Source organism: Saimiri boliviensis, chromosome 4, assembly GCF_048565385.1.
Source record: "Saimiri boliviensis isolate mSaiBol1 chromosome 4, mSaiBol1.pri, whole genome shotgun sequence".
NCBI classification, from domain to species: Eukaryota; Metazoa; Chordata; class Mammalia; order Primates; family Cebidae; genus Saimiri; species Saimiri boliviensis.
Genome location: NC_133452.1, coordinates 165,830,832 through 165,858,602, shown reverse-complemented (window position 1 = coordinate 165,858,602; position 27,771 = coordinate 165,830,832). Strand labels below are relative to the sequence as shown.

The following is a 27,771-nucleotide window of genomic DNA, read 5'->3' as shown; positions in this document are numbered from 1 at the left end:
GTGTGCTTCTTATTGTAGGAATAAGGTGAAGCACTAACACAAAAGTTTGCAGCAGGACAGTCATTCCGAAATACTTTTGTAGAAACAACACCACTGAATGTATACATAATAAATAATAATTGTATAATGCTGACTAAAACTTTTCTCATTTCAATTCACAAGACTAAAATTTTGACTGTCATGATGGGAAAAAAAAGATGGTCTACGCAGTGTGTTTAACAAAAAGTAGATAGCCTGAGGAGTTAAATTAATGGTTAAAATAGTCATCATGAAAAACTGAGATGATATTACCACAGAGGTGATTTAGGAATCAATGTATAAGAAGACCAAGATAGTCAGACATTAATAAAGGGGTTCTGAAACTATAAGTGGTACTTGTTTTAAATATTTGGTGTGAATCCACTGACCTGAGAAAGTATGGACTTAGCAGGAATCAGTTTTACACAGTTGACAGTGTGTGTTCGGTGGTAGGCAGGATAGTGTCTATTGTTTTAGGAGACATTGGTTAGGCCCGAGAGAACTAAGGGAACTAAGATACTGAGCATTAGAATATTTATCATTTTATTCTGACTTGATGATAGATTTTCACACTGACTGAATAGGAAAGTGTTTTCCTTAAACAGTAGCAACAGGGAAACATTAAAGAATGAAATTTGCTGGGCCTGCTCTGGCTGCTCAGCTGACCTCTCCATTTACCTTCTGATACCTGGACATCCCTGCCCTGTTCAGCCCCATAGCTCCCAACTGTTTGGTTTCTGTTCCATGGTTGGGCCTTTGACAGCTACTTTGAATAAACCAGCCACCCTCCCCTCCAACCCCACACACACAAAAAAAGAAAAAAAGAATGAAATTTGGGCTGGGTATGGTGGCTCACACCTGTAATTCTAGTACTTTGAGAGGGTGAGGCAGGAGGATTGCCCAGGATTTTGAGACCAGCCTGGGCAACATAGTGAGACCCCATATTTAAAAAAAAAAAAAAAGCAATTCCATGGAAGGTACACATTCATAATGATTTAGTGATAAGCTATTTAAGGCATTTGTACCAGAACAGAATTCCTAGTCTGGTAAAGAAATATCCCCGTGGCTCACGTGTGTAATCCCAGCACTTTGGGAAGCCGAGGCAGGTAAAGCATGAGGTCAGGAGATCGAGACCATCCTGGCTAACGCAGTGAAACTCCATCTCTACTAAAAATACAGAAGAACTAGTCAGGCATGGTGGCACACACCTGTAGTCCCACCTACTCTGGAGGTTGAGGCAAGAGAATCACTTGAACCCAGGAGGCGGAGGTTGCAGTGAGCCAAGATTGTGCCACTGCACTCCAGCCTGGGTAACAGAGGGAGACACAGTCTCAAAGAAAGAAAGAAAGAAAGAAAAACAAATAGAGATTCTTTCTATCACAGAAACCCTGCCATTACCTCTGCTCTGCCTATGTACTTGGCAAAAAAATGCACTAGATTGAGTTACAATTTGGGTCAGAGAATTAGACACAAGCGCAAATGGCCTTGGTGAGTGCTTTAGAAGCCTGGATAACATCAAATTTTCAGAGATATTAAGGTAATCTCACTGGTACATTCAACAAACATTTATTAGCACCTGCAGAAAAGGCACAGAGGGGGATATAAGACTGAATCTGACCAACTGTGGAGGATTCATTAGCATCAAAGAGAATGGTCAGAGAAGCAGCCCCCAACTCACAACCATCCACCCAGTAGACATCACAAAGTACTGGATTAGGGCAAGCAGCCAGTCTAAACATCCCATTAATTCCAATGGGAGAGAACAACCCATCTCAGGTCTTACCTCTTCTAGACAACTTTTCCACAGTCTCCCATCAAGCATGTTTTGATTCCAAACACCTTCTAGAATTTAGAAGATAATTCATCTAACCCAGTCTGTATTTTCTAACACCTGATAATGTTTAGCGGTAAATGAAGCCCAGTCCACAAATTCTATAATCCAGACTCCAGTTCTATAATCCAGACTTCAGATCGGTCACAAATGAGCACCAACTCACGTCGACGGCATGGTCACTGTGATAGGATGTTTCTCCCTGCGTGGCTTCTCTGATGTTGAGCAAGGTATGAGATTCGGGTGAAGCCTTTTCCACATGCGTTACACTGATAGGGTTTCTCACCAGTGTGGATTTTTTGATGTTCAATGAGGCCTGAATTCTGAGTGAAACTTCTTTCACACTCATTACATTTGTAAGACATGGGAGTTTCAACATTTTCCAACTGGCTTTCCATCCTACTTTTCCAGGCGTCTCCCTGCTCAGGTTCCTGAACATTTTTATCCCCAGTATGAATCCTCTGATGTCTCAGGAGATGTGAACTTCGCCTAAAGGCTTTGCCACACATGTTACACTGATACGGCTTCTCCCCAGTGTGGATTCTGTGATGTTCAAGGAGGCTGCAGCTCTGGCTAAAGGTCTTCCCACAGTCATCACACTCGTAGGGCTTCTCCCCAGTGTGGGTTCTCTGGTGTTTGATAAGGTCTGAGCTGTGACTGAAAGCCTTGCCACATTCTTCACACTCGTATGGCTTCTCCCCAGTGTGGACTCTCTGATGAATGACGAGGGCAGAGCTCCCAATGAAGGCTTTGCCACACTCCTCACATTCATAGGGTTTCTCGCCAGTGTGGATTCTCCTGTGTTTACTCAGGCCTGAACTTTGAGCAAAACTCTTTCCACATTCATGACAGATGTGCCGCCTCCCTCCTGTGGCATTTTTCTGCTTTCTTTGTAACCTGCCCTCCTGTTCACCAGCTTGTGCACATGTAGGAATCTGGGCAATGTCTTCAATCAGGTAGCATGATATCTTTCCATGCTCCTTTTCTGGAAGCTCCTCAGCTGGAGGCAAGTCCCTGCTCTTACTCTGTATTTCACCACCTGCAACAACAAATGGCCAGCAACTGTGGGTTACACCCTGCCATGGGAGGAAAGCTCTGTGATGACTGCCAGGGAGGCAAGAAGGACAGAGGTCTACAAATGCCTGGGATGAGGATTTAAGTGCTAGAATAAGGATGGGAACAAAAGGGAAGAACAGAGTCCTGGAGAGGAGGGAGACCTGAGAATGGGAATGGACCACTGGAAGCGTACAAACTGAGGGTGAAAGGAGTGGATGGAAGATGGTGAGGATCCAGGACTATGCTAGGGATGCATGTGGTCGTTCTAAGCTCTATGAATGGTAAGGCAGGGCCATGCACCTACGATTAGATACTAAAAGGGTTGAACAGAAAGTGACAGTAAATGGGGCAAGTGAAAGGATCTCTGAAATGTCTTTGAGAAACAGCAATTGGGAAGCTGAAGCTGACAGATCACTTGAGGTCAGGAGTTCAAGACAAGCCTGACCAACATGGTGAAACCATGTCTCTACTAAAAATACAAAAATTAGCCAGGCATTGTGGCAGGTGCCTATAATCCCAGTTACTTGGGAGGCTGAGGCAGGAGAATCGCTTGAACATGGGAGGCAGAGGTTGTAGTGAGCCAAGATCACGCCACTGCACTCCAGCCTGGTTGACAGAGTGAGACTCCATCTCAAAAAACAAAAACAAATGAAACAGCAAAAGTGGAGACTCAGAAACTGGGCACCGATCAATGGTACAATATAGACAGTTTTCTGTGCTCATATCCCAGGCGGAGGCAAGGTCCCCAAACAGAACTGGATTCAGTGCTAGGAGATCTGTGCCACCAATGAGCTATGTGGCCTCAGAAAAGTCAGGCAATCTTCTCAGCCTCTGCACCCTCATCTCTGAGGTCAGCATCTATAGTCAATGTCTAAAGACCCTTGTAACTCTCACACTCTATGGTCCCAAGGCCCATTTCCTGAAGAGAACCCCCAGGTTTCCTCTTCAGTCAGGGATAGGAACAGAAGGACATCAACATTTACTGGGCATCTCCTATGAGCCAGACCTATACTTGGGGTTGTGTCGACTTCAGCCCATTTAACTTAACTAGAATACTGATAGGGAGGGGAGAAAGCAAGGTCAGAAGGGGTGAGCAGGCTGGGTGCAGGGGCTCAAGCCTATAATCTCAGCATTCTGGGAGGCGAAGGCAGGAGGATTGCTTGAGCCCTGGAGTTTGAGACCAGCCTAGGCAACATAGCAAAAGTCTATCTCTACAAAAAATTTAAAAAAAACTAACCAAGTGTGGTGGTCCATGACTGCAGTCCCAGCTGTTTGGGAGGCTGTGGTGGGAGGATCACTTTAGCCCAAAAGGTCGAGGCTGCAGTGAGCCATGATTGTGCCATTGCACTCTATCCTGAGTGAGAAAGCAAGACCCTATCTCTCAAAAATAAAAAATAAAAAAGTAAGGAGCTGGTTAGTAACAGGCTTTCAGAAATGGTGATTGTGAATTCAAACATAATACAGCTCAACAGCTTCCAACAGCTCAACAGATTCTAATACACAAAGAATGCCAAGAAACCTTAAGAGGAATTAGTGTCCTTCGGTCTTACCCAGGGAGACCAGGCTGCCATGGTTCTCCTGCTTTTCATCTCTACAGAGATTCACCTGAGATGAATCCTGCTGTGTCCATTCAGGGGTGAGAGTCAGGGCCACATCTTCCACTTTCAGCAACCCCTAAAACAATAGGTAATCCCACTGAAGAAAGGGCTGACCAAAATGAGGGAGCAGGTAAGATCTGGGAAGCACCCCCAGCCCCTATGCCTGCCAACAGCCAGTAATAAAACAGGAAAAGCCTCTTATGTGGGCACCTAAATGAAGTTAATGATAAACAACTTCAAGATAGATGAGAAAATGCAAATCACATCTGAGATCTGTATGGAGGATCCAGCCTGGGGATAGAGAGAAATGGGGAGGGAGGAGTCCTCACAGGAAGCTCAACAGCAGTGAACAGCATTGGGGGAGGGACAGGGGCTCCAGCTCACCTGGGACTCTGGAGTAACCCCAGAAGCTACCACTGCATCTCCTCTGCAGTACCCTCCATGGGCAAACACAGGGACCTGGAGAACTAAGAAGGAAAGAAGCTCTGGATGAGATGTACCCTGGCATTCAGCCTCCCTGCCTTGTGTAATCTAAGTTAAATATGTGGATTAACAGATTCCTGTCTCACTTGATTGGGCCCTGGAGTCTGAAGCTGCAATGAGCTATGATTGTGCCACTGTACTCCAGCCTGGGCAACAAAGCAAGACCCTGCCTCTCCAAATAAACAAATTCCTGCCAAACAAGTTTATATAGAGTATGCTCCTTTCCAAAATTCCCGGTCCCTACCAGCTCCAATCCTATGGCTAAAGATATCTGTTGTGCTCTATAAATATATGAAAACAATGCAAAAAGGCAGAATCCTTGTTAGCAGTGGTGAAATAAAAAGAACACGAAAATAAAACAGAAAAGCTTTCAATTTGAAGATCCTTTGAATTTTGCTAGAGATAGGAAGAAAAACTGGATTTTCAGTGAGTATGTCCTTAGTGACCGTTAGGGTGCTTTTCACTTTGGATTTGAAAAATTAAGAGGAGTCAGACAAAGCTGGGCTATGAAAGGCAGAAATAAGGGTCTGACTTTTACAACTTGCTAAAATTCAAGAGAGAGAAAAGTAAAGGACTATAGGTTTCCTTATTATTCCTTACATAACTTCAAGAAGCAAATTTTGATCCTGACCAACTTGGTGAAACCCCATCTCTACTAAAAATACAAAAATTAGCTGGGCATAGTGGTGTGTGCCTATAGTCCCAGCTACTCGGGAGGCTGAGGCAGGAGAATCGTTTGAACCTGGGAGGTGAAGACTGCAGTGAGATCATGCAACTGCACTCCAGCCTGGCGTCAGAGCAAGACTCCATCTCAAAAAAAAAAAAAAAGAAAGAAAAGAAAAGAAAAGAAAATCCTTACCTCTGTCTTGCAAGAGTTGGGATCTCAAAGATTCATGCTTGAACAGAGCCTTCATTAGCTGAGCTTGGCTACTTTGTGACTCTGGGGATGCTGGCAACAGTGCCATCTTGCAACAGGGAAGCTCTTGCCCCTGGTCAATGCCTGGAACCTAGAAATCATTTATTCTTATTTTCATTTATTCATCAAACACTTCCACAGAACCATCTATGTGACTGGCACTGTTTCCAAGAGTATTATAAATGTTAACTAATTTAACGCAGCAAAGAACAATCTTACAAGGGAGGTACTATTGTAATACCCATTTTACTGACAGGGAAATTAAGGCACAGCCAGTTTGAGTAGCTAATAAGTGGCAATAGTAGGATGGGAGCTCAGGTAGAATGATGCCAGAGCACATGTTCTTACCATTACTCTATGCTCCTTCATATATACATTTGTGGTTTTATGAAAATCCTTTGGAAACTGATGCAAAATTCTCAGAGAATGTTAATACCTTTTATTGTCTGAAAGGGGGATGACAATCTCTAGTTTATGGAGTTTGGGGGACCCAAATAAGATCACAGCATGTGAACTCACCTAATACGGCCTGACATATGATATGTCCTCAGTAAATGCAGGTTTCCTTCCAGATATTTATAATACTATACAATTATAGTTTTCAAGTTACTTTCTCACGTGCAGCTCAGAATTTCCCACATCCTTTATAAAGAATGAAGCTAAGAGACTTGCAATGACTTCCCACTGATACAGGGCTCGGGTGCAATAGACCCAAGAACCTTGGTATCCAGCTCTCCAGTTAGAAGGCTCTGACCACACAGGTCCTCTGAGAGGTGTGCACAGGGGCACATGACGATGCAAAGAAGAAACCATCTCATAAAACAGGGAAGATGGAGGTAGAAATCGGCCCACGTCATACCAGAGGTTCATAACCAGTGGTCCATGGATTTGGTCCCAAGTGGTCCATGAACTTAGATGGGATAAAAACTCATCTTATTTTTTACTGGTCTTCAAGAGAGAGTTAGCATTTCCTTCAGTTATGAATGGAAGCAACAAGTCAAGGTAGCATAAGAAGCACCCAGGTCTTTGTCACCAATAGAACCTGCACATGTTTTCGCATCACATTACAACCAGGCAAATAGGTACCACTGCTTTTTAGTTGCCAGTTATAAGGCCTGTCCCTAGGTCACATTATTTAGTACAGTAATAAAAAACACATATATGACCTGAATACAAATTTAATACTGTGCTAACTGTATGTATGACTGCATCCTTTGGAATCCTTTATAGTTTATGTATTTCTAATTCTGAGAGGGAGTCCAGGGACTTCACCTTACTGCCAAGGAGGTTCACGGTACAAAAAGAGATGGAGAACTCCCGGATCTTAAGGGGATGCCCCTCACTCCGATCTTGAGATGTCAGGAGGAAACGGACCACAGCGCTGAGATACTAAACCTGTTCTTTCTACCTGCGGCGCCGGCTCATCCCGCCGCCTCTCCAAATACTCCAGCAGCAGCACCACCTCCTCCCCGCTCTCTGGATGCCGCTCCCGCACCCAGCTCTGCACGCTCCCCGGCAGGATGGTCAGGAACTGCTCCAGCACCAGCAGCTCCACGATCTGCTCCTTGCTGTGCATCTCGGGCTGCAGCCACTGTCGGCAGAGCTCTCGGAGGCGGCTCAGCGCCTGGCGGGGGCGCGCAGCCTCCGGGAAGCGGAAGCCGCGGAAGCGCTGGCGCGAGCGCTCGGAACCCAGATCCGCGCTACTGGGAAAACCGGCCTCTTCTTCCTCCACCTTTATGACCAGAAGCTCCGTCTGGTCTTCTGTAGACTGGGCGTCCAGGGCCGCTCTTTCACTAAATTCTCTAGCCATCCTGGGCCAAGGCAGTCCTCAGGCCTCACTCCAGCTTCCAGGGCTATTTCTGCAGATCCCTGGAAGGTGGGAAGTCATTATTAACCAGTAAACTTGCAAGTTGTTCCCTCTCTCCTGCTCAGGAGCCCAGAGACCTCTCTGAGGAACTGCTGCAGACATTTCTCCATGTTCAATGCTTCCGCAGCTCAATCCTCTACAGCACCCACGCCTGAATCCCACAGTAAGGTTCCCAAAGGATGTCCTGGGGTGATCCCAGATACTCCCAGGCCCCTGACTAATCAGGAAAGAACATGAAAGTGGTGAGGATGCAGGGGTCTTCCTGGACTCTCTTGGCAGCCCCTCTCAGCAAAACTGCCCAGAGTTAATCCAGAGTTAACAATCAGGTCTGGGTTGTCCAAATTCTAAGATGACCCTAATTTCCTGCCCCAATCCTCAGGACTTTGAAAATGAGATAGCAGGCCGGGCGCAGTGGCTCAAGCCTGTAATCCCAGCACTTTGGGAGGCCGAGGCAGGTGGATCACAAGGTCGAGAGATCGAGACCAACCTGGTCAACATGGTGAAACCCCGTCTCTACTAAAAATACAAAAAAATAGCTGGGCATGGTGGTGCGTGCCTGTAATCCCAGCTACTCAGGAGGCTGAGGCAGGAGAATTGCCTGAACCCAGGAGGCGGAGGTTGCGGTGAGCCGAGATCGCGCCATTGCACTCCAGCCTGGGTAACAAGAGCAAAACTCCGTCTAAAAAAAAAGAAAATGAGATAGCAAGTCCAGACTGACTGGAGTGATCCTAAGGAGCTGAATTTTACTGACAATCCCAATGGCCTTATAAACAGATTCCTCTCAGAGCTTCCAGATAAGACTGCAGCCCTACCAACACCTTGGCATTGGCCTGGGAAGACCCTAATACTGAACCTGGCTGAGCCTGCCTGGCCTTCTGACCTATAGAACTGGAACAAATAAACTGTTTTTGTTTGTTTGTTTGTTTTTTGTTTTTTTTTTTTTTTGCTTGTTTTGAGATAGAATCTCACTCTCTTGCCCAGGCTGGAGTGTGGCGGCATGATCTTCTTGGCTCACTGCAACCTCCACCTCCCATGTTTAAGAGATTCTCCTGTCTCAGCCTCCTAAGTCGGTGAGATTATAGGCATGCACCACCATGCCCAGCCAATTTTTGTATTTTTAGTAAAGATGGGGTTTTGCCATGTTGGCCAGGCTGATCTTGAACTCCTGACCTCAAAAGATCTGCCTCAGCCTCCCAAAGTGCTGGGATTAAAGGGATGAGCACTGCACCCAGCCCAGATTTTGTTTTAAGCTGATAAATTTGAGGCAAATGTTATACAGCAACAGAAAACTAACACAGTTGATTCTATATCTGCAGGTTCTACATCCAGACATTCAACCAGCTGGAAAATATCTGGGGGGAAAAAAATAACAAAAACAACAATTAAAAAAAAACACACAAAAATACGAAATAACAAGTATTTACAAAGCATTTCTATTATATTTGGTTTACGAGTAATCTAGAGATAACTTAACTGTACAAGAGAAGCTGAGCCTGGGGCACACTACTGCAGTCCCAGCTACTCAGGAGGAGGAGGGAGGACCACCTGAGCCCAGGAGTTCAAGGATGCAGTAAGCTATGATTGTGCTACTGTACTCCAGCCTGGGCAATGGTGTGGAGACCCCATCACTTAAAAAAATATGCGGAAGGATGTGTGTATGTTGTAGGCAAATACTATATACCATTTTATGTAAGACTTGAGCATCCAAAAATTTTATATCAGTGGGGATCCTGGAATCAATCCCCCACAGATAGTGAAGGATAGCTGTATCAAGTCTTATCTGTGGTCAATGTACTGCAGTAAGGGGAAGAAGAAAGAAAAGACAGAAGGCCCTGGACCAAAAGAAATAGGACTGAATTAACAAACCTTGGCTGCCTGCTAGTGAGACCCTTAGTTATATGTGATGTGAGCCTTGTCCAAAAAACTGGCCTAATGTTCATATTAAAAGTCAGCTGAAAGTCGGGTTTCTCCAGACTCTTCCGATCTCTGGGCTGGAGGCCCTTTAGTTTCTCTCAGAAACATCGAGAAGGCAGAAAACATCACCAAGCCCTTGCCCTGGAGAGAGCACAGGCGGCCCCTGGTCTTTGCCGCCTCCTCAATCTGCCAATCTCTTTCTTCCCCTTCAAGACCAGACTTCTTGAAAGAAAGCCCTCAGTCCCTGATTCTAGTCCTCACCTCCCACTAAGCCTTCCACACATTGTAGGCTGCAAACTGCCAACATCACTAAGATTCTGCCTGCAGAGGTAACCAAAGGTGCTTCCCTCGATTCCCATTTTCCATGGCCTCTTCTCAGGCAACTGGGCTGAAGATACTGTCTGCTTCCAGAAACTCACTCGTCCTTGATTCCTCCTTCCTGGTTCTTCTCAGCTCCCATCACAATCTGGTTACTGTTCTGAAGCCAGGTCTCCTGAGGTCATTATAATCCTAGCTTTACCACCTACTAGCTCAGTGCCTCCCTTTTTTAATCTGTAATAGGGATAGTGATAGCAAATAGGGCCACTGTAAGCATTAAGTCAGTGACTGTATAAAGTTCTTAGAACAGTGCCTGGTGTTGTGGCTGTAAGGAATATGGCTGTGTTGCAGCCAGGCAGGCATAGGTCAAGGTCAATATCCTGCATGACTCAGCAGGACAGGAGGGCAGGCACACAATTTCATGCATTCTATAGTCACAGCTATGTAGCCATAACATGGGAGGCTCATCACCTGGCTCCGAGCCACTATTGTTTGTGAGGTGTACAAATGCAGCACTGACACTGTGAAAGAGCTGCTGAATAAAGCCATATTCCATCTACCTACTGTCTCTTGAGTGTTCTTCCAGCTCCCTGCCCCAAATCCACCCACTCCCCTTGGACCTCAGCTGGGGCTTGACCCTGACATTTGGTATAGTGCGCAGGATGAGGTGAGCAGGTCTTCAGCCCCCAGGCTCCCGGGCAAGCTATGCAGCCGCAGCATGAGCTGTGGAACCCAACGGCAGCAGTGCTGTGAGGATGGGCTCTGGTGGAAACATGGGCCACAGTGGATAGGTCCTCCACGAGCGTGGAGAAGATGCTGAAGCACCTAGAAGTGCACAGCACCGAGAAGGAGAGTACCCATGCCAGCAGAGTCAGATGGGCATTTGTGACAAGTGCCTGACCAGTCCTTGCTGGACACAGCACAGGGAGGAGGAAGAACCTCCATTATAAGCTCACCCAGTGGTCTGCCAGACAACAGAGCACAAACAGCCACTGGGTCCCAAGGGTGGGCCCAGGGACTCCCAACCATGGGGAAGCACCATCATATAGTGCTTGTACCCCCACTGAGTTGCGGGAGTTAGGCAAGCAGCGTCAGCAGCATCTGGGAGGAGCCCCTCTCTGCCTGAATTCTCTCTCTCTGGGAATAAAGAGCTGACCTATTTCCTGTTCAGCCTCTGAGATGGAAGAGTAGGTTTCTTTAATTACAGTGTGGACTGATGCCTATGAATTACCGGAAACTGTCAGTAGATGGCATCTGTATACAGACTTAGTGAAAGTCATCGGGGAAAAGGACATTGCTGCATGACCAGAGTGTTCCAGCTCAAAGATTACCTGCTGCAGTCAGGCAGAAACGTAAAGCCTTTCCTGGTTTGACTGGGCACTGGCCAAGGTGCCCAGCTTGCGGGGGACATCGGATAACCAAAGGCTGTATGTATGTGGACTGGGCAATCCTCCGGTCCCTAAAACCGAGTAAGTTTCCAGGCAGAGCTACATTTACTGATGGTTATGAAAGCTGATCGGTGAAAGTGAAACCTGGATCTTTGCACCTTGGCATCAGCTGCTTGGCTCCCCACCTGTGCACCGTGTATGCCTCTCCATGCCTGAGGACATTCTGGAGATGGATGGTTTGCACAAGTCTATCATAGATTTGATAGACCACTTGACAACAGAACTGGGATGGTGCCACTGTGTGGTGTGCTTGACCAATGCATTCCCCTTAACTGTCATCACTCCAGAGAGCCAGTTTGCCTTCATGGGAGGAAGACAATGGATATTCTTGGTGTTACTGCAGGGCTATATGCATAGCCCCATTATATGTCATGGTCTTATTAATGACGTTATATTAATCTCTGATTCTCTTGCAGATTTAGAAGCAGCAATGCCCTTCTTGCCTGGGATTGGGAAGATGCAGCTGAAACCACCTTCCTGGCAGCTAAACAGGTTTTTCAACAGGCACAAGCCCTCCAGTAGCTGATCAGGAACACCCATTTAAACGTGATGTGCATGTGACTATAGAGAGTTTTGACTGGGGCTTCTGGCAGTGCACAAAGCACTTTAGAATGCCAGTAGGCTTTTGGTCCCAACTTTGCAAGGGAGCTGAGCACTGGTATTCCTTGACAGAGAAGCAGTTACTAACTGCATAGGCTGCCCTTTAGGCTCCGGGCAGCATGGCAGGACGGGCTACAGTTGTCATGCGCATGACTCACCCAACAGCAGGGTGCGTACACTCATGGTTAACAACCCGCACACTGGGACGGCACAGACATCCACTTTTGCAAAGTGGGGTGCCCACTTGGAACAGTGAAGTATGCTAAGTCAAGTCCCTTAGCAGCACAATTACAAGAAGTCTTAGGACCTACAGTCCTGATACAAGGTAAGGCCATGGGGCCTGAGGCACCCCTAGACCCTGAGCCTTCACTGTTTAAGGAAGGGCATCCCCGCATTCCCAATAGGATGTGGTACACAGGTAGGTCTAGCTGGGGTGTTGCAGTCCAGCCTAGTACTGACGCCTTATGATTTGATAACAGGTGTGGACAAAGTAGCTCATGAGCTGAACTCAGGGCAGTGTGAATGGTGATCACTAAGAAGGTGACATCTATGGTAATCTGCACCAATAGCTGGGCAGTTTATCAGGCTTAACCTTGTAGTTAACTACCTAGAAGTTACAGAACTGGCTAGTCACTGACCCACGTAAGGCCAGGCCACGTGGCCAGACCTAAGGGAGAAAGGATGACTTCCTCTGAGCAGGTATGGGGACAGACAGTAACCTGTTGTTGCCTGCCCCAACCCCCCTAAAGGTAGGGAAACAAAAAACTGGCTTGATATATAAAGCAACATTGGTGTAACATCATCATGAGGTAGTTGCCCACCATAACCTGAAATGATTGCTTCTTGTATTACTCCTGTGGCCCGAGTGCCCAGAGCTTATGTGTCAGGCTTATGTGTCAAGCCTGTGTTTATGTATCAGCCCTGGGTGCCCAAAGCTTGTATGTCAGGCCTGTGTGCCAAAAACCTATGTCTCCCTTGGCCTGGGGGTGGAGTGTAAGGTAAATGGATGTGCTTTGGTCAAGAACAGGGTGAGGCAGATATCCAGCCCAGCATGACTCATCAAGTTTGGAACGCAGGCGCAGCACTCCACTTGTTATATAACCTGTTTGTGTAAGCTCATACCTGGCTCGGAGCCACTATTGTCTGTAAAAGGTATAACTGCCCTGCTGACGCTGTACATAGGGCTCGTGTCCAGAGACAGAGAGAGAAATTGCCAACCATGGAAGGGAGAACTGGCTGTCTTGCAGACAGACGGGGGTGAGCTAGGAACTAACAAGCTTGCCACAGAGTACAGCTGTGAGTGTGGGAGCAGCAGGAGCCCCAGAGCCAGTTGCTGAGAAGGGCTGCAGCCTCAGAGGAGGCAGCCCAGACAAATGCAGACAATGTGAGAGAGCTGCAGCTGCTGCTGCTGAAGAAACTCACATTTCACCTGCCTGCAGACCCCTGGAGTGTTCTTTCTGCTATCTTCCACCCATCCACCAGCTCTCCATGGACCTCAGCATGGGCTGGGACCTGACAAATGGTACGACAGTGGTAAGTACCATATATATGTGGGCTAATAGTATCATTAACTGGTCTTTCTTCTTTTAAATAAGAGTAGGCCTGGTGATTCTGTTCTTGACCTTTTCTCTCTCCACAATCTTCTCCAGTACTCTCTTTAATCACTTGCAAGGTTTAACTTCTATTTCTAGGCTGTAGCCTCCTGACCCCTATCCTGAGCTGCCTCCCATACAGTCCTATATGGAAACTGTGCAAAGAAATCCAATTCAATATGCCCCAAACCAAACTGATTTTCTTGCTTCCTAATACACTCCTTCCTCAGTATGGTATTCTCTACAAACAATAGCACCAGCCACCAGGCACCCTCAGTCATCACTGTGTAATGAATTATTTTTATACTTTAGGAGGGAAAAGTAAGATATTCTGGAAGAGAGCCTATCCCAGAAGCCATGAGACCTGGGCCTGCACTAAGAGGGAAGGGAAACCTGAGATTCCTATGAACCATCTGGACTAGATTTTAAACTAGAAGTGAGTGACTGCAAAACTATTTGACTGGACTCAGGTGTCAGCAGGTTCCTCCTTACTTGGTGGAATGGAGAGGCTACAAAATGTAAGGCTAGGCCGGGCACAGTGCTCACGCCTGTAATAAAAGCACTTTGGGAGGCCGAGACGGGTGGACCAAGAGGTCATAAGATTGAGACCATCCTGCTCAAAATGATGAAACCCCATCTTTACTAAAATAACAAAAATTAGCTGAGCATGGTGGTGCATGCCTGTAGTCCCAGCTACCCGGGAGGCTGAAGCAGAATTGCTTGAACCCAAGAGGCAGAGGTTGCACTTAGCCAAGATCGGGTCACCGCACTCCAGCCTGGCGACAGATCGAGATTCCGTCTCCAGATAAATGGATGGATGAATGGATGGATGGATGGATAGATAGATAGATAGAAATTGTAAGGCTGGTAGAGATAGTAGAGGTTACAAAGGGAAAAACAAAATTGCAGGTCTGTATCTTCCTGAGTCTCTATTCCTCAGTCCAACTCTCTACAGTTCAAAGGACGGCAGGGAATAGAAGGAAATTAGGAAACCGAGAGAACCCACTGATTGTTACAAAAGAAAAGTACCAGAAAATAATTCCTCCTAATAAGCTGCCACAAGAGATCTGGGGTACTGCTACACAAGCTAATAATACCAAAATAAGTGAGCCTGAATATAATCCAGTCTTTAGATCCAAATACCAGTGTACAGGCGAAATACAGAAGAAAATTACATTAAAGGCTTTCAAACTTTGTTACATATTAGAATCACTGGGGAGCTTTAAGAACATCCTAATGCCTTGCATACAATCAAGATCAGTAAGGCCATGGTAGTGGCTCACCCTGTAATCCCTGCACTTTGGGAGGCCGAGGTGGGTGGATCACCTGGGGCGAGGAGTTTGAGACCAGCCTGCCAATAAGGTGAAACCCTATCTCTACTGAAAATACAAAAATTAGCTGGGCATGGTGGTGCACACCCAGTTACTTGGGAGGCTGTGGCACAATAATTGCTTGAGCCTGGGAGGTGGAGATTGCAATGAAAAAAAAAATCAATTAAATCACTCTCTGGGGGTGGGACTCAGCATCAATAAATTTTAAAACTTTCTAGGTGATTCTAATGTGCAGCTGAGTTTGAGAACTAATTAGTTAAACATACTAAAAAGAAGCAATCAACCAAATCCAGAATGTGAGGTATTTTATAAAACAGATGGCTCACGTTCTTCAACAAATAAATGACATTTTTACCAAAAGGAGTGGGAGGGAATGGGAACTGTCACAGATTAGGAGATTGAACAGACTTATCAAACACAGGCAAATGGTGAACCATATTCGGACCCTGCTGGAAAAAAAACACTGCAAAAAGACTGTTAAAAACTGTAAAAATGTTTGAGACAATTATTTGAAAAAAACAATATAATGATATCAAGGAATTACTGTCAATTTCGTTGCATGTGATAATGATAATAGGGTTGTATTAAAAGTCCCAATATATAAGAAATTAACACGGAAGGACTTGCACCTGTGAGTGAACTAAAATGTTTCCATCTGCAATTTGTTATAAAATGAAAGAGAAGGAGAGATGGAATGAAGACAAAAAAAGAGAGAAAAGGGAGAGAGGGAGGGAGGGAAAGGAAGACAAAAGGAGGGACAGGGAAAGAAAGGAGGGAAGGAAAGGAGGAGGAAGCAAAACGGAAGGAGGGAGGTGGGAGGGTGGAGGAAAAGGGAAGGAAAGGAGGGAAAAGATGAAAGCAAATGACCAAACGATGAGGGCTGAAGCCGAGTCATGGGTATATTGATATTCATTGTAATATTCTCTCTACAGTTAAATGTGTTTAAATTTCTCCCCCGAATTGTAGAAAATTAAAGTCCTCCCTTCTTTCCTTCCTGAAAATACAGTCAGTAAGCATTAAGGTAGGGTCAAGGAAAGTGAGAGAGAGCCATAGCCCAACTCAGAGTGAATCTGGAGCCCAAGTGGAATGGGGAGGCTGTCCACGGGGCGGGGAGAGGAGAAAGTCTATGGCAGGGAAACAACACTGATACATTTTATCATTGATTCCACAGACTCCATTTAGGCTTCACTACCTAGCCCCTATTTGGATCTGAGCCAAACTGATCACAGTTGGGAGGCACAAGACTGGGAAATCTGTTGCAAACATGAAGTATTTATCAAATCAGTAAATATACTATAGATCAAGAAAACAAAGTTTCTCATTATCAGAAAAGAGTTACAAGTCTAGAAAAGAGAGTTCCCCCTGTAAAAGTTGGGTTGAAATGAAAGGTGTTAGTATGAAGCCAGTTTCAGGCTAGGACGCTCCTGAAAGCTCAGAAACTGGTAGATCTCCAGCACTAAGCAGGACATCAGATTTCTGCTAAAACCAGGGTTCCTAGTCCTTTTTCACTGTTAAAAACTTCTATTGTTCTTCCTAATCTCCAGCCAAGAAAACAGTACCCCTGAGTCTTAAAGCCTTTGGGACTTTGAGTATCACCATGTATAACACAAACCCGTTTTGGTCTTTGCTTTGCAATAGGCTCTTTTTCAGAGTATCTTATTTTTACTCCTAAAATAGAGAAATCATCCAATACAAAGTGAACTGATGAATGACACTAAAATTCAAAGCAACGGTAAAAGAAGTTAGTCACTAAAGATAATGCGTCATCATAGGTATAAATAAAAATAGTAGCATTAATAAAAGCAAATACTTTAAATCATTCTTACTCGGCACCTTACACTTATTAATGCACTCAATCCTCACAACAACCCAGTGAGTTGGGTAATATTATCCCCATTTTACAAAATAGTAAAATGAGGCAGAGAGAGGTTAGGGACTAGTAAAAAGTCACACAGCCAATAAGTGGCAGAGGCAGGATTCGAACCAGGTAATCTGACTCCAACGTTCTGGCTCTTGGCCAGAACCACAGAATAATTTAAAGACCCTGAAACTGGCCTTGTCACCAGGCAGTGCAAAAACGTAACGGCTCCCATTTTCAAGGCTTGCCTATGTGACCGATGCATCCCGTCTCCAACACACCCTGAGGAACAGACCGAGACACCCAGTACCGGCTCTAAACGAGGGACACCAATGGTGGGCTCTACGCGGGACGCGGAGCACCGCTTTGTCCCGCCGCAGGCGTCTCCCTCCTCGGGGGCCGAGGCTGCAGGAACCGGGGAGGGAAGGGCCTTCCTCCTCAAACTCACACACACACCTGCAAACGCACCTCTACCCGGGACAAAAGAATGGCAGGACCCACAGGAGGAGGGCCCCAGAATGACACTTCACCCCACACTGGAAAGCGGACGCCCAGCCGACGTCCCCTACTCACCCCACACTGTACTCACAAAGTGCCCGAAACTAGCAAACCCCCCGCAGAGCTGGGCGCAGAAGCCACTTCCGGGCCGCTCTAGCCTCGGCCCTGGCCGACTCTGTGGTTTGAGAGCTCCGCACCTCGTGTCCCCTCCCCTTTTGCTATTAAAGAGTCTCTAAAATTTTTATTTTACCAGCTATACCAAAGGGAGAAAGGCAAAGTGCAGAACTCTTTCCATAGTTTGCTGTATTTGCGAATAGAAGAGGGTAAAAAGAATCTAAGTTATGTTTGCGTGTGTGGCACAAAGAAGCCCTGGAAACATCAATTGGAAGATTAATAATGGTGATTACCTGTTTGAGGTGAAGGGTAAGAAACTGAGTGAGAAGGACAAGAGTGAGAGGGCAAGTGTTATAGTGGATGTTTTAAATGTGCTTTTAATTTTAGAGTTGACTGCATTACCTAATTAAAATATTAATTCTAAATACTTTTAAGGAGCATGCTGCGAGGTTTACATAGAAAGTCCAAGATAATCTAACACTCAAATTATATTAATTAATAAGAGTTTGCCAAGGTTGCTGAACTTTTTGAAATTCATATTCACAATCACATTTTCCATCAAAATTATAAAAGCATAATTTTTAAAAGATAGTTTATTACAGAAGCAAAAAAATGCAAAACATACCTGAATGGAAACATTAGAAACTTTATTCATTAAGGATAAGCAGTTGAAATATATGCCATATCCATATATATGAGAACTCAGTATCATAAAGATATCATTCCTTCCTAAATTAATACACAAATTCAGCACAAAGCAAATCAAGATTCCAACTGTGCTCAGTGGAACTTGACTAGTTGATTTTGAATTTATATGGAATAATGAAAGAGTGATGAATCCAAGACATTTTTTAAACAAATGAAGGAGCTGCAGAAACTTGCCCTATATAATTTATTATAAATTTATAGGACCTAAGACAAAATAGTATTGGCACAACCATAGACAGACCAATGAAAGAGAATTGAGGACTGAGCAACAAACATGTATGTTGGCTGCTTGATATGACAGAAACTGCACACAAATCAGTGAAGAATAAAGGAGCTACTCGATAAATAGTACTGTGATATTTGGACAGCTAAATGGGAAAATAAAATAAAATTGGGTTTCTTTAGAGAGTGGGACGTCCGACTTCTGAGTGGTAACCCTTGTTGCCCTAACGACGAAAAAGAATTAAATATGGATGATGTTGAGAAAGGCAAGAGGATTTTTATTCAGAAGTGTTCCCAATGTCACACCATGGAAAAGGGAAGCAAGCACAAGACTGGACCTAATCTCCATGGTATCTTTGGCCGGAAGACAGGTCAGGCCTCTGGATTCACTTACACTGAAGCCAATAAGAACAAAGGCATCATCTGGGGAGAGGATACACTGATGGAATATTTGGAGAATCCCAAGAAGTATATCCCTGGAACAAAAATGATCTTTGTCGGCATTAAGAAAAAGGGAGAAAGGGAAGACTTAATAGCTTATTTCAAAAAAGCTACTAATGAGTAATAATTGGCCACTGCCTTATTTATTACAAAACAAATGTCTCATGACTTTTTTATGTGTACCATACTTTAATAGATCTCATACACCAGAATTTACATCATGAATGACTGACAGAATATTTTGTTGGGCTGTCCTGATTTAAAACTAAGACTGGCTTGTGGTTAAATGGGTATGTTCAGTTTTTGGATTTTAATAGTAATTCCAATTTAGTAAATTCTATCACTGTTTACCCCTTCTAAAGATATGATTAGACGTCCTTAGTAATGCTAAATTTTTCGCAAAAATGGTGAGTGCCATCTTAAAACTTACTGGAGATTGGTTTTATATTTAGATTTATATAGCTGGTTATGTGAATATATTTAAATATGGGGGGAATTCCTTCACTGTCTCAGAACCAAGCAAGATTCACCTGTGTTTTGTGTTCATTTGCCTCTTAAAGGCAAGGGTTGAAGATAAATGGGTAGCAATGGCTAGTTTATATTTTTGGCCTTAACGATACCAATCTAATTAGAATTCCCTTATTTAAAATGGTTCCTTTTACTTACTGAAAGGCATTTTGTGTGGTTTATGTGTAATATCAAAAATTATTTAACACTTCACACATTTTATAGATGATCTATAAGGTCACATGCTTTTAAAATAGTAGCCAATTAAACTTCACTCTTGGATTCTTTACTATCTCAGTCAAACTAAGTTATAATTTAGGATTGTCTTTAAACAGTCATTCAGAAACAAAACTGTACAACTGCTGTGTATCTGTGATTGGGAATGGTGCTTTTGCCAACTTAAAAGGATTAAAGTAGAGGAGATATACAGAAATTTTAAAATGATGTGTGATCATAAGAATTAAAGAGAAAACCACAGATCATGAAGAAAAAATTGGGTTTCTACTTCAGATGTTGAACAAAAAATCAATTCCAGTAAGCAAACTCTCACACTTTTAAAAGAAAATTTAGAATCATTGAAGGTTGTTCATGCAGCTTATAAGCTACTCCAACTCTTGTTTTTAGTCGCCCCCAGGCACCCAAACTATGCCAGTTCCATCAGCTCTCCAAATGAGGTAAGATAGAAGCCCAGTCCCTTGGGCCACCCTCCAAAGAGCCAGAACACAGGATGCATGCTCCAGTCTTTACTTTCTCCCAAGGAAGTAGTCACAAGCCAAGGCATTCTCTCCTAGCTCTGAGCTGTGCCCACTTTGGGAAAGGGCTGACATGAGTCCTGCGGTTTGAAGTTTGTGTTCCCCCACAATTCTTATGTTTACACCTAGCCCCCAAGGTGATGGCACTAAAAGGTGAGGACTTGGGAGTGATTAGGTAATGAGAGTTCTGCCCTTATGACTGGGGTTGGTGCCCTTATAAGAAAAGGCTAGAGAGAGCCTATTTGCCCCATCTACCATAAGACGACACATAGAAGGCACCATATCTATAAAGCAGAGAAGCTTTCACTCTATGCCAAATCTGCACTGCCTTCACCTTGGACTTCTCAGCCTTCAGAACCGTGAGCAATGAGTTTCTGATGTTTATAAATTACTCAGTTTAAAGTATTTTGTTATAGCAGCCTGAATGGACTAAGACATTGTGTAAAGTGAAACTGTACTTCTTACACATTTCAGTGCAGCTGTTTGGGTTTTAAGCTAACCTAGGGTACTGCAACTTTTAAACTTGATTCTGGAATTCTCATAAGGATATGCTGATCCGTATACAATTGTTAATCAGTGTTTCTGTAGGGGAACAGGGCTAGTACTTTCTATTCTGCCAACTTTCTGATGTCACTCTTAACCCAGAATTTTAAATCCAGTGGAATTGTTCTTCAAAAACAAGAGTGAAATAAAGACGTTTTCTATTAAATGAAAGCTGAAAGTACTTCTCCATCAGACTTGCATCTGCACTGCAAACCAACCAACCTAACCAAAACCAAAACCAAACCCTAAAGACAAATGAAAAACTTCAGGCTGAAGGGAAGTGACAGCTGGAAACTCAGATCTACAGGAAGAAATGAAGAGCATCAGAATGGTGAATATGTATGTAAATATAAAAGCCTTGCTTTTTAGTTAATTTTCTTAAAAAACAAGTGATCATTTAAAGCAAAAATATTTTAAGCTGGCAGTTATAATGTGTAGGTAAGTAAAATATATAAGAACAGCACAACAAAAGATGTGTATATTAGTTCGTTATCAAGCTGCTATGAAGAAATACCCAAGACTGGATAATTTATAAAGAAAGGGGATTTAACTGACTCACAGTTCTGCATGGCTGGGGAGACCTCAGGAAACTTACAATCATGGGAGAAGGAGAAGTAACATATCCTTCTTCACATGGCAACAGCAGAGAGAAGAATAAGAACCAAGCAAAGGGGGAAGCCTCTTATAAAACTATCAGATTTCATGAGACCTTACTATCATGAAAATAGCCTCCATAATTTGGAGGGAAAACTGCCTCCATAATTCAATTACCTCCCATAGGCTGGCTCCCACCATACGTAGGGATTGTGGGAACTACAGTTTAAGATGAGATGTGGGTAGGGACACAGCCAAACCGTATCATTCTTCCCCAAGCTCCTGCCAAATCTCATGTCCTCACATTTCAAAACAAAATCATGCCTTTCCAACAGTTCCCTGTAAGTCTCAAGTCAACGCAGCATTAACCCAAAAGTCCAAGTCCAAGGTCTCATCTGAGAGAAGGCAAGTCCCTTCTGCCTATGAGCCTGCAAAGTCTAAAGCAAGTTAGTTACATCCTAGATACTATGGAGGTACAAGCATTGAGTAAACAAACCCATTCCAAATGGGACAAATTGGCCAAAACATAAGGGCTAAAGGCCCCATGTGAGTCCGAAATCCAATAGGGCAGTCATTAAAACTTAAAGTTCCAAAATGATCTCCTTTGACTACATGTCTCACATTCAGGTCAAGCTGATGCAAGACCTGGGCTCCCAGGGCTTTGGGCAGTTCCACCCTTGTGGCTTTGCAGGGTACAGCCCCCTCCCAGCTGCTTTCATGGGCTGGCATTGAATGTTTGCAGTTTTTCCAAGTGCAGAGTGCAAGCTGTCAGTGGATCCTACCATTCTGGGGCTGGAGGTTGGTGGCTCTCTTCTCACAGCTCCACTGGGCAGTGTCCCGGTAGGGACTCTGGGTGGGGACTCGGGGTGGGGACTCCAACCTCACATTTCCCTTCTGCACTCTCCTAGTAGAGGTTCTCCATGAGGGCTCTACCCCTACAGCAGACTTCTGTCTGAACATGCAGGCATTTCCCTACATCCTCTGAAATCTAGGTGGAGTTTCCCAAACCTCAATTCTTGTCTTCTGTGCACTCGGAGGCCCAACACTACACAGAAGCTGCCAAGGTTTGGGGCTTCCACCTTCTGAAGCAATGGACTGAGCTGTAACTTGACCCATTTTAGCCATTGCTAGAGTGGCTGTGATGCAGGGCAGCAAGTTTTGAGGCTGCATACAGCAGGGGAACCCTGAACCCAGCCCAGGAAATCATCTTTCTCTCCTAGATCTGAGATAGGCTGCTGTGAAGGTCTCTGACATGCCCTGGAGGCATTTTCCCCATTGTCTTGGAGATTAACATTTGGATCCTCATTACTTATGCAAATTTCTGCAGCCAGCTTGAATTTCTCCCTAAAAATGGGGGTTTCTTTTTTATCATATATCAGGCTGCACATTTTCCAAACTTTTATGCTCTGCTTCCTTTTGAACACTTTGCTGCTTAGAAATTTCTTCCACCAGATACCCTAAATCATCTCTCTCAAGTTCAAAGTTCCACAGATATCAAGGGCAGGGCAAAATGCCACCAGCCTCTTTGCATAGAGTGACCTTTATTCTAGTTCCTAAAGAGTTCCTCAGCTCCATCTGAGAGCATCTCACCCTGGCCTTCATTGTCCATGTCACTATCAACAATTTGGTCAAAGCCATTAAACAAGTCTCTAGGAAGTTCCAAACTTTCCCACATTTTCCTCTCTTCTTATGAGCCCTCCAAACTGTTCCAACCTCTACCTGTTACCTAGTTCCAAAGTCACTTCCAAATTTTCAGGTATCTTCACAGCAGCACCCCACTATTTCCAGTGCCAATTTACTTAGTTTTTTCTCATGCTGCTATGAAGAAATACCCAAGAGTGGGTAATTTATAAAGAAAAGAGGTTTAATTGACTCAATTCTGCATGGTGGGGGAGGTCTCAGGAAACTTACAATGATGGTGAAAGTGGAAGCAACATCTTCTTCACATGGCGGCAGGAGAGAGAAGAAGAGAACAGAGTGAAGGGGGAAGCCCCTTATAAAACCTCAGATTTGGTGAGACCTTAGTATCATGAGAATAGTATTTGGAAAACTGCCCCGATCATTCAATTACCTCCCACTTGGGCCCCTCCCACCACATGTGGGGATTATGGGAACTACAATTCAAGATGAGATTTGGTTGGGGACACAGCCAAACCATATCAATGGGCAAGAGCAAAGAAATAATAGTGTTGTAAGTTTATGTCTCTATTTGAAATGTAAAGTATTAAATGTGAAATTAAGACTAAAATGTGAAGTGATACAATATTATTTCAAATTAGGCTGTGATAAATTAAAGATGGGTATTGTAATTACTGTAATGGTCATCGGATTCCAATATATTTCAACTGCAGCACTTATTTATTCAGAAGTGGGTTTACTGTTAGGTCTGTAAAGCATAAGTGATTCTACACTTGCACGTTTCTTCAGATACCCTGGCCTGGTATGATACCTAGCAATGTGTTTTACATGGTTCATATGCTTGTAAAATTTGAAGGGAAAAAAATGGATATTTTAGCAACAGGTGTTTAAACCACTGTTTTGTTTGTTTGTTTGTTTTCATTTCTGATTCCCCATCTCTTATTTTTCTCTGACTGAGTGGCACTGAAATAGCAACAGGGAATTTTACCATCTGGTAAGGGGACACTATCTTAGAAATAAGTCACTTTAACTGCAATTTGAAAAGATATTTTGGTATGATTTAAGCAATAAAGCTAAATTACAAAATAAAATTATTAAAGAACTGAGAGCAAATTTAAATTTAAAAATTAATGGAGGCTGGGTGTGTTGGTTCACGCCTATAATCCCAGCACATTGGGAGGCCAAGGTGGGCAGATCACCTGAGGTCAGGAGTTCAAGACCAGCCTGGCGAACATGGCAAAACCCCATCTCTAATAAAAATACAAAATTAGCCGGGCATGGTGGCACACACCTCTAATCTAAGCTACTCGAGGCACGAGAACTGCTTGAACCTGGGAGGCAGAGGATGCAGTAAGCCAAGATGGAGTCACCATACTCCATCCTGGGAAAGAGAACAAGACTCCTACCCTTCCCACTGGGGGGAAAAAAAAAAAAAATTAATGGAATGTGAGAAACAAAAGCAATAAAGCTAATAAAATCAATGGAAATTATTCTAAGAAAAAGAACTAAACTTTGAATACAATAAAAAATAAGCTCTTGGTCAATTATCTAAATAGTGAAGAAAAGTGAATAACTGAACACAATGAAAAGAGATTTAAATTTCTTGTACATTTTACATAAAATATTGATATTGTACCGGGCGCGGTGGCTCAAGCCTGTAATCCCAGCACTTTGGGAGGCCGAGGCGGGTGGATCACGAAGTCAAGAGTTTGAGACCATCCTGGTCAACATGGTGAAACCCCGTCTCTACTAAAAATACAAAAATTAGCTGGGCATGGTGGCACATGCCTGTAATCCCAACTACTCAGGAGGCTGAGGCAGGAGAATTGCCTGAACCCAGGAGGCGGAGGTTGCGGTGAGCCGAGATCGCGCCATTGCACTCCAGCCTGAGTAGCAAGAGCCAAACTCCGTCTCAAAAAAAAAAAAAAAATACTGATATTGACAAAGACAACATAATATGCCATTGACAATGAGGACATCTAAGACCAGCTAGTTAATGTGTCATCAACACAGAGATTCTCAGAGTAGTCCCTACATGCAAATTTTAATGTCCTGAAATCTTATAGCTCATAATTGAAAGAAACTTGATAGAAGTTTACTCCTATGTCAATAATTTTAAAAAGCTTTTGATCAACCATGCTAGAGGAAAGCCTACATTAACTTTTTACTCGTTCTAGAAAAATTTCAATTATGAAATGAACATACAAAGAAGCAGTCCAAGAACATAAAGCCAATAAATAAGGGGACCAAGTCACTGTGGAGGTGTCAGGCAGTTAAATAATGAAAATATTTTGCTATTTTTCTGATTTTTGTTTGTGATGTTTGGAAGACTTTAAAATATGTAGTATGGCCAGGTGTGGTGGCAGCGGCTCACAACTGTAATCCCAGCACTTTGGGACACAGAAGCAGGAGGATTGCCTGAGCCCAGGAGTTTGAGGTTGTAGACATCTATCATCACACCACTGCACCCCAGCTTGGGTGACAGAACAAGACCCTGCATTTAAAAAAAAAAACAAAAAACAAAAAAAAAACTGTAATAAGTAATTTTTCATTCATTTTTTTTTTTTTTTTTTTGAGATGGGGTCTCACACTGCCACCCAGGCTGGAGTGCAGTACCATAATCTCAGCTCATTGCAACCTCTGCCTCCCCGGCTCTTTAATCCTCCCACCTCAGCCTTTCAAGTACCCAGGACCACAGGCATGGGCTACCATGCCTGGCTAATTTTTGTATTTTTGGTAGAGATGGGGTTTTGCCATGTTGCCCAGGCTGGTGTTGAACTCCTGAGCTCATGCAATCTGCCTGCCTCAGCATCCTCATGTGCCAGGATTACAGGCATGAGCCACCATGCCCAGCCCATTTTCCATTCTAAATCTCAATTTTCATTTTTCTCCTTTTTCCCTTTTTTTTTTTTTTTTTTTTTTTTTTGGAGAGAGGGTTTCACTCTGTCACTCAGGCTGGAGTGCAGTGGCACGATCATGGCTACTGCAGCCACCGATTCTCCCTCCTCAGCCTCCCCAGCAGTGAGACTAATAGCATGAGTCACTGTGCCTGGCTAATATTTTTTATTTTTTGTAGAGACAAAGTCTTACTATGTTGTCCAGGCTGGTCTTAAACTCCTGGACTCAAGAGATCCTCCCACCCTGGCCTCTCAAAGTGTTGGGATTACAGGCGTGAGCCACCACACCTGACCTAAATCTCCATTTTCATACCTATATTTGTACTTGTAATTTTGAAATCCTTTTCTCAAATAGGGTCTCTTGAATTGTATAAGCTGGATCTCCTTATGACTGTATTCCTCTTTATATTATAAACCCCATGAGGGTGAGGACCTTGTGCTCTTCATAATTACTACATCCAGCAAACCTTTGGCACAAAAATTGGATTCAATGGGAATCTGTATAATGAATGAGTTGTAAAAAAACAATTCAACCTCTTAATACTTAATGTGTTATCTGTCTTCTCTATTTCTATTGCTACTGCCTTGATTCGGTCTCTCACTATCTCTACCCTGGATTCTTGTAGTAGTCTCCTAGCTGCTCTCCCTGCCTGTAGTCTCATTTCCTTACAGTTCATCCCCACATGGCTGCCAAGATAGCATTTCTAGAGGCAAATTTGATCAGACTGCTCAAATTCCTTGGTTAGGGATCCAAAAAAAGTAAGAGCTGGTGCCTCTGCCACATATTCCACTCACCAGTCATGCTGATTAGCCCAGTTCTTTGGATGTACCAGTCTCAACTCAGTACTGCTTTTGTACATTTGATTCCCTCTCCCAGAAATTTCTTTCCTTTGCTCCTTTTCCCGTGCACACTGGCAGACTTCTGCTGCTTCTTGTTTTGCCCCATTAGTTTTCCTCTTCTATCTTCCATGCCACGAATTCAATCTAATACATACATACATTTATTTATTTATTTATTGAGACGGAGTTTCATTCTTGTTACCCAGGCTGGAGTGCAATGGCGCGATCTCCGCTCACTGCAACCTCCGCCTTCTGGGTTCAAGCAATTCTCCTGCCTCAGCCTCCTAAGTAGCTGGGATTACAGGCACGTGCTACCGTGCCCAGCTAATTTTTTGTATTTTTAGTAGAGACGGGGTTTCACCATGTTCACCAGGATGGTCTCGATCTCTCGAGCTTGTGATCCACCCGCCTCGGCCTCCCAAAGTGCTGGGATTACAGGCTTGAGCCACCGCGCCCGGCTATTTTTTGCATATGTACTTAGCATTTTCTATGTTCCAGAGACTATTCTCATCGATTTACAAGCACTCATTTTATTTTACTTCATTTCACATGCCAGTCAATTTTACCTAGTTACTTGTTTACATGTCCTTCTAGACGTTGAGATTCCAGAAGGCAGAGGTTTGAGAGTAAAAAACTAACAAAACTACAACAAACACAACTCTGTATTCTCGTCCCCACCATTACCACCTCCCCATTGTGATGTCAAAGAGACCAGAGGAAGCGGACAGACTCGGGGAAGAATAGATAAGTATTAGAGGGAGAAAACGTTATCAAGTTCCTTCTGTGAGGATGAACAATAGTGATGCCATTTTACAACCTTGATGACTGTGTTCTCAAGAAACAAAGCAAATGCCAGCCCCACCCACAGCTTCGAGGGAGCAGAACGGCCCTAACCGCAACAGAGCCTAAAGGCCCAAATCACATCTGTCTCAAATTGTAAAGTCCCCAGACAGTCCCAACCAGCCAGCACTTCCCCAACCCCTCCCCAACAGAAACTTCGTTATAAAAGCCTCAGCCTGTAAGCGATCGGGGGAATCTAGCTGACCGGGATTCTTCGCAGACTTACTCCTGTAAATAAACCTGTTTGGCCGTGGAGTTACCTCCTGTTTCTCGCTCTCTCTTCCTTTATATCTTCCTAACACCTTCCTGCTCTGTTCTGCGTCTCTACGACCATCTCACTCCTAAAG

The 27,771-nt window shown here is 44.0% G+C and overlaps 2 protein-coding genes across 9 annotated transcripts in view; one reads left to right on the top strand and one right to left on the bottom strand.

Moving 5' to 3' along the window:
• Window positions 1-27,771, bottom strand: part of LOC101033587 (zinc finger protein with KRAB and SCAN domains 3) — a 50,861-nt gene extending 23,090 nt beyond the window's left edge. For 3 of the 8 annotated variants that reach the window (XR_012517472.1, XR_012517475.1, XR_012517474.1), the window contains exons 1-5: window positions 7,311-12,147; window positions 5,846-5,993; window positions 4,888-4,970; window positions 4,456-4,579; window positions 1,802-2,888 (exon numbers count right to left, since the gene is read on the bottom strand). Coding sequence is in view for 1 of the 8 variants with exons in the window: in XM_074398594.1 (XP_074254695.1) it covers window positions 2,029-2,888; window positions 4,456-4,579; window positions 4,888-4,970; window positions 5,846-5,993; window positions 7,311-7,712 (1,617 nt within the window). In the remaining 7 variants the exon portion in view is untranslated. Of the gene's footprint in view, window positions 1-1,568; window positions 2,889-4,455; window positions 4,580-4,887; window positions 4,971-5,845; window positions 5,994-7,297; window positions 12,148-17,403; window positions 17,475-27,684 lie in introns of those variants that run through there. The other 5 variants (XR_012517477.1, XR_012517476.1, XR_012517473.1 and 2 more) reach the window with 5 other exon arrangements.
• LOC101034412 (cytochrome c-like) lies at window positions 18,620-18,937 on the top strand. The gene has a single exon (XM_003944717.4). The coding sequence runs from the start codon at window positions 18,620-18,622 to the stop codon at window positions 18,935-18,937; it is 318 nt and encodes a 105-aa protein (XP_003944766.1).

Excerpts from the sequence above, each read along its gene's own strand:
- LOC101034412 (XM_003944717.4), top strand. The coding sequence starts at position 18,620 with ATGGATGATGTTGAGAAAGGCAAGAGGATTTTTATTCAGAAGTGTTCC.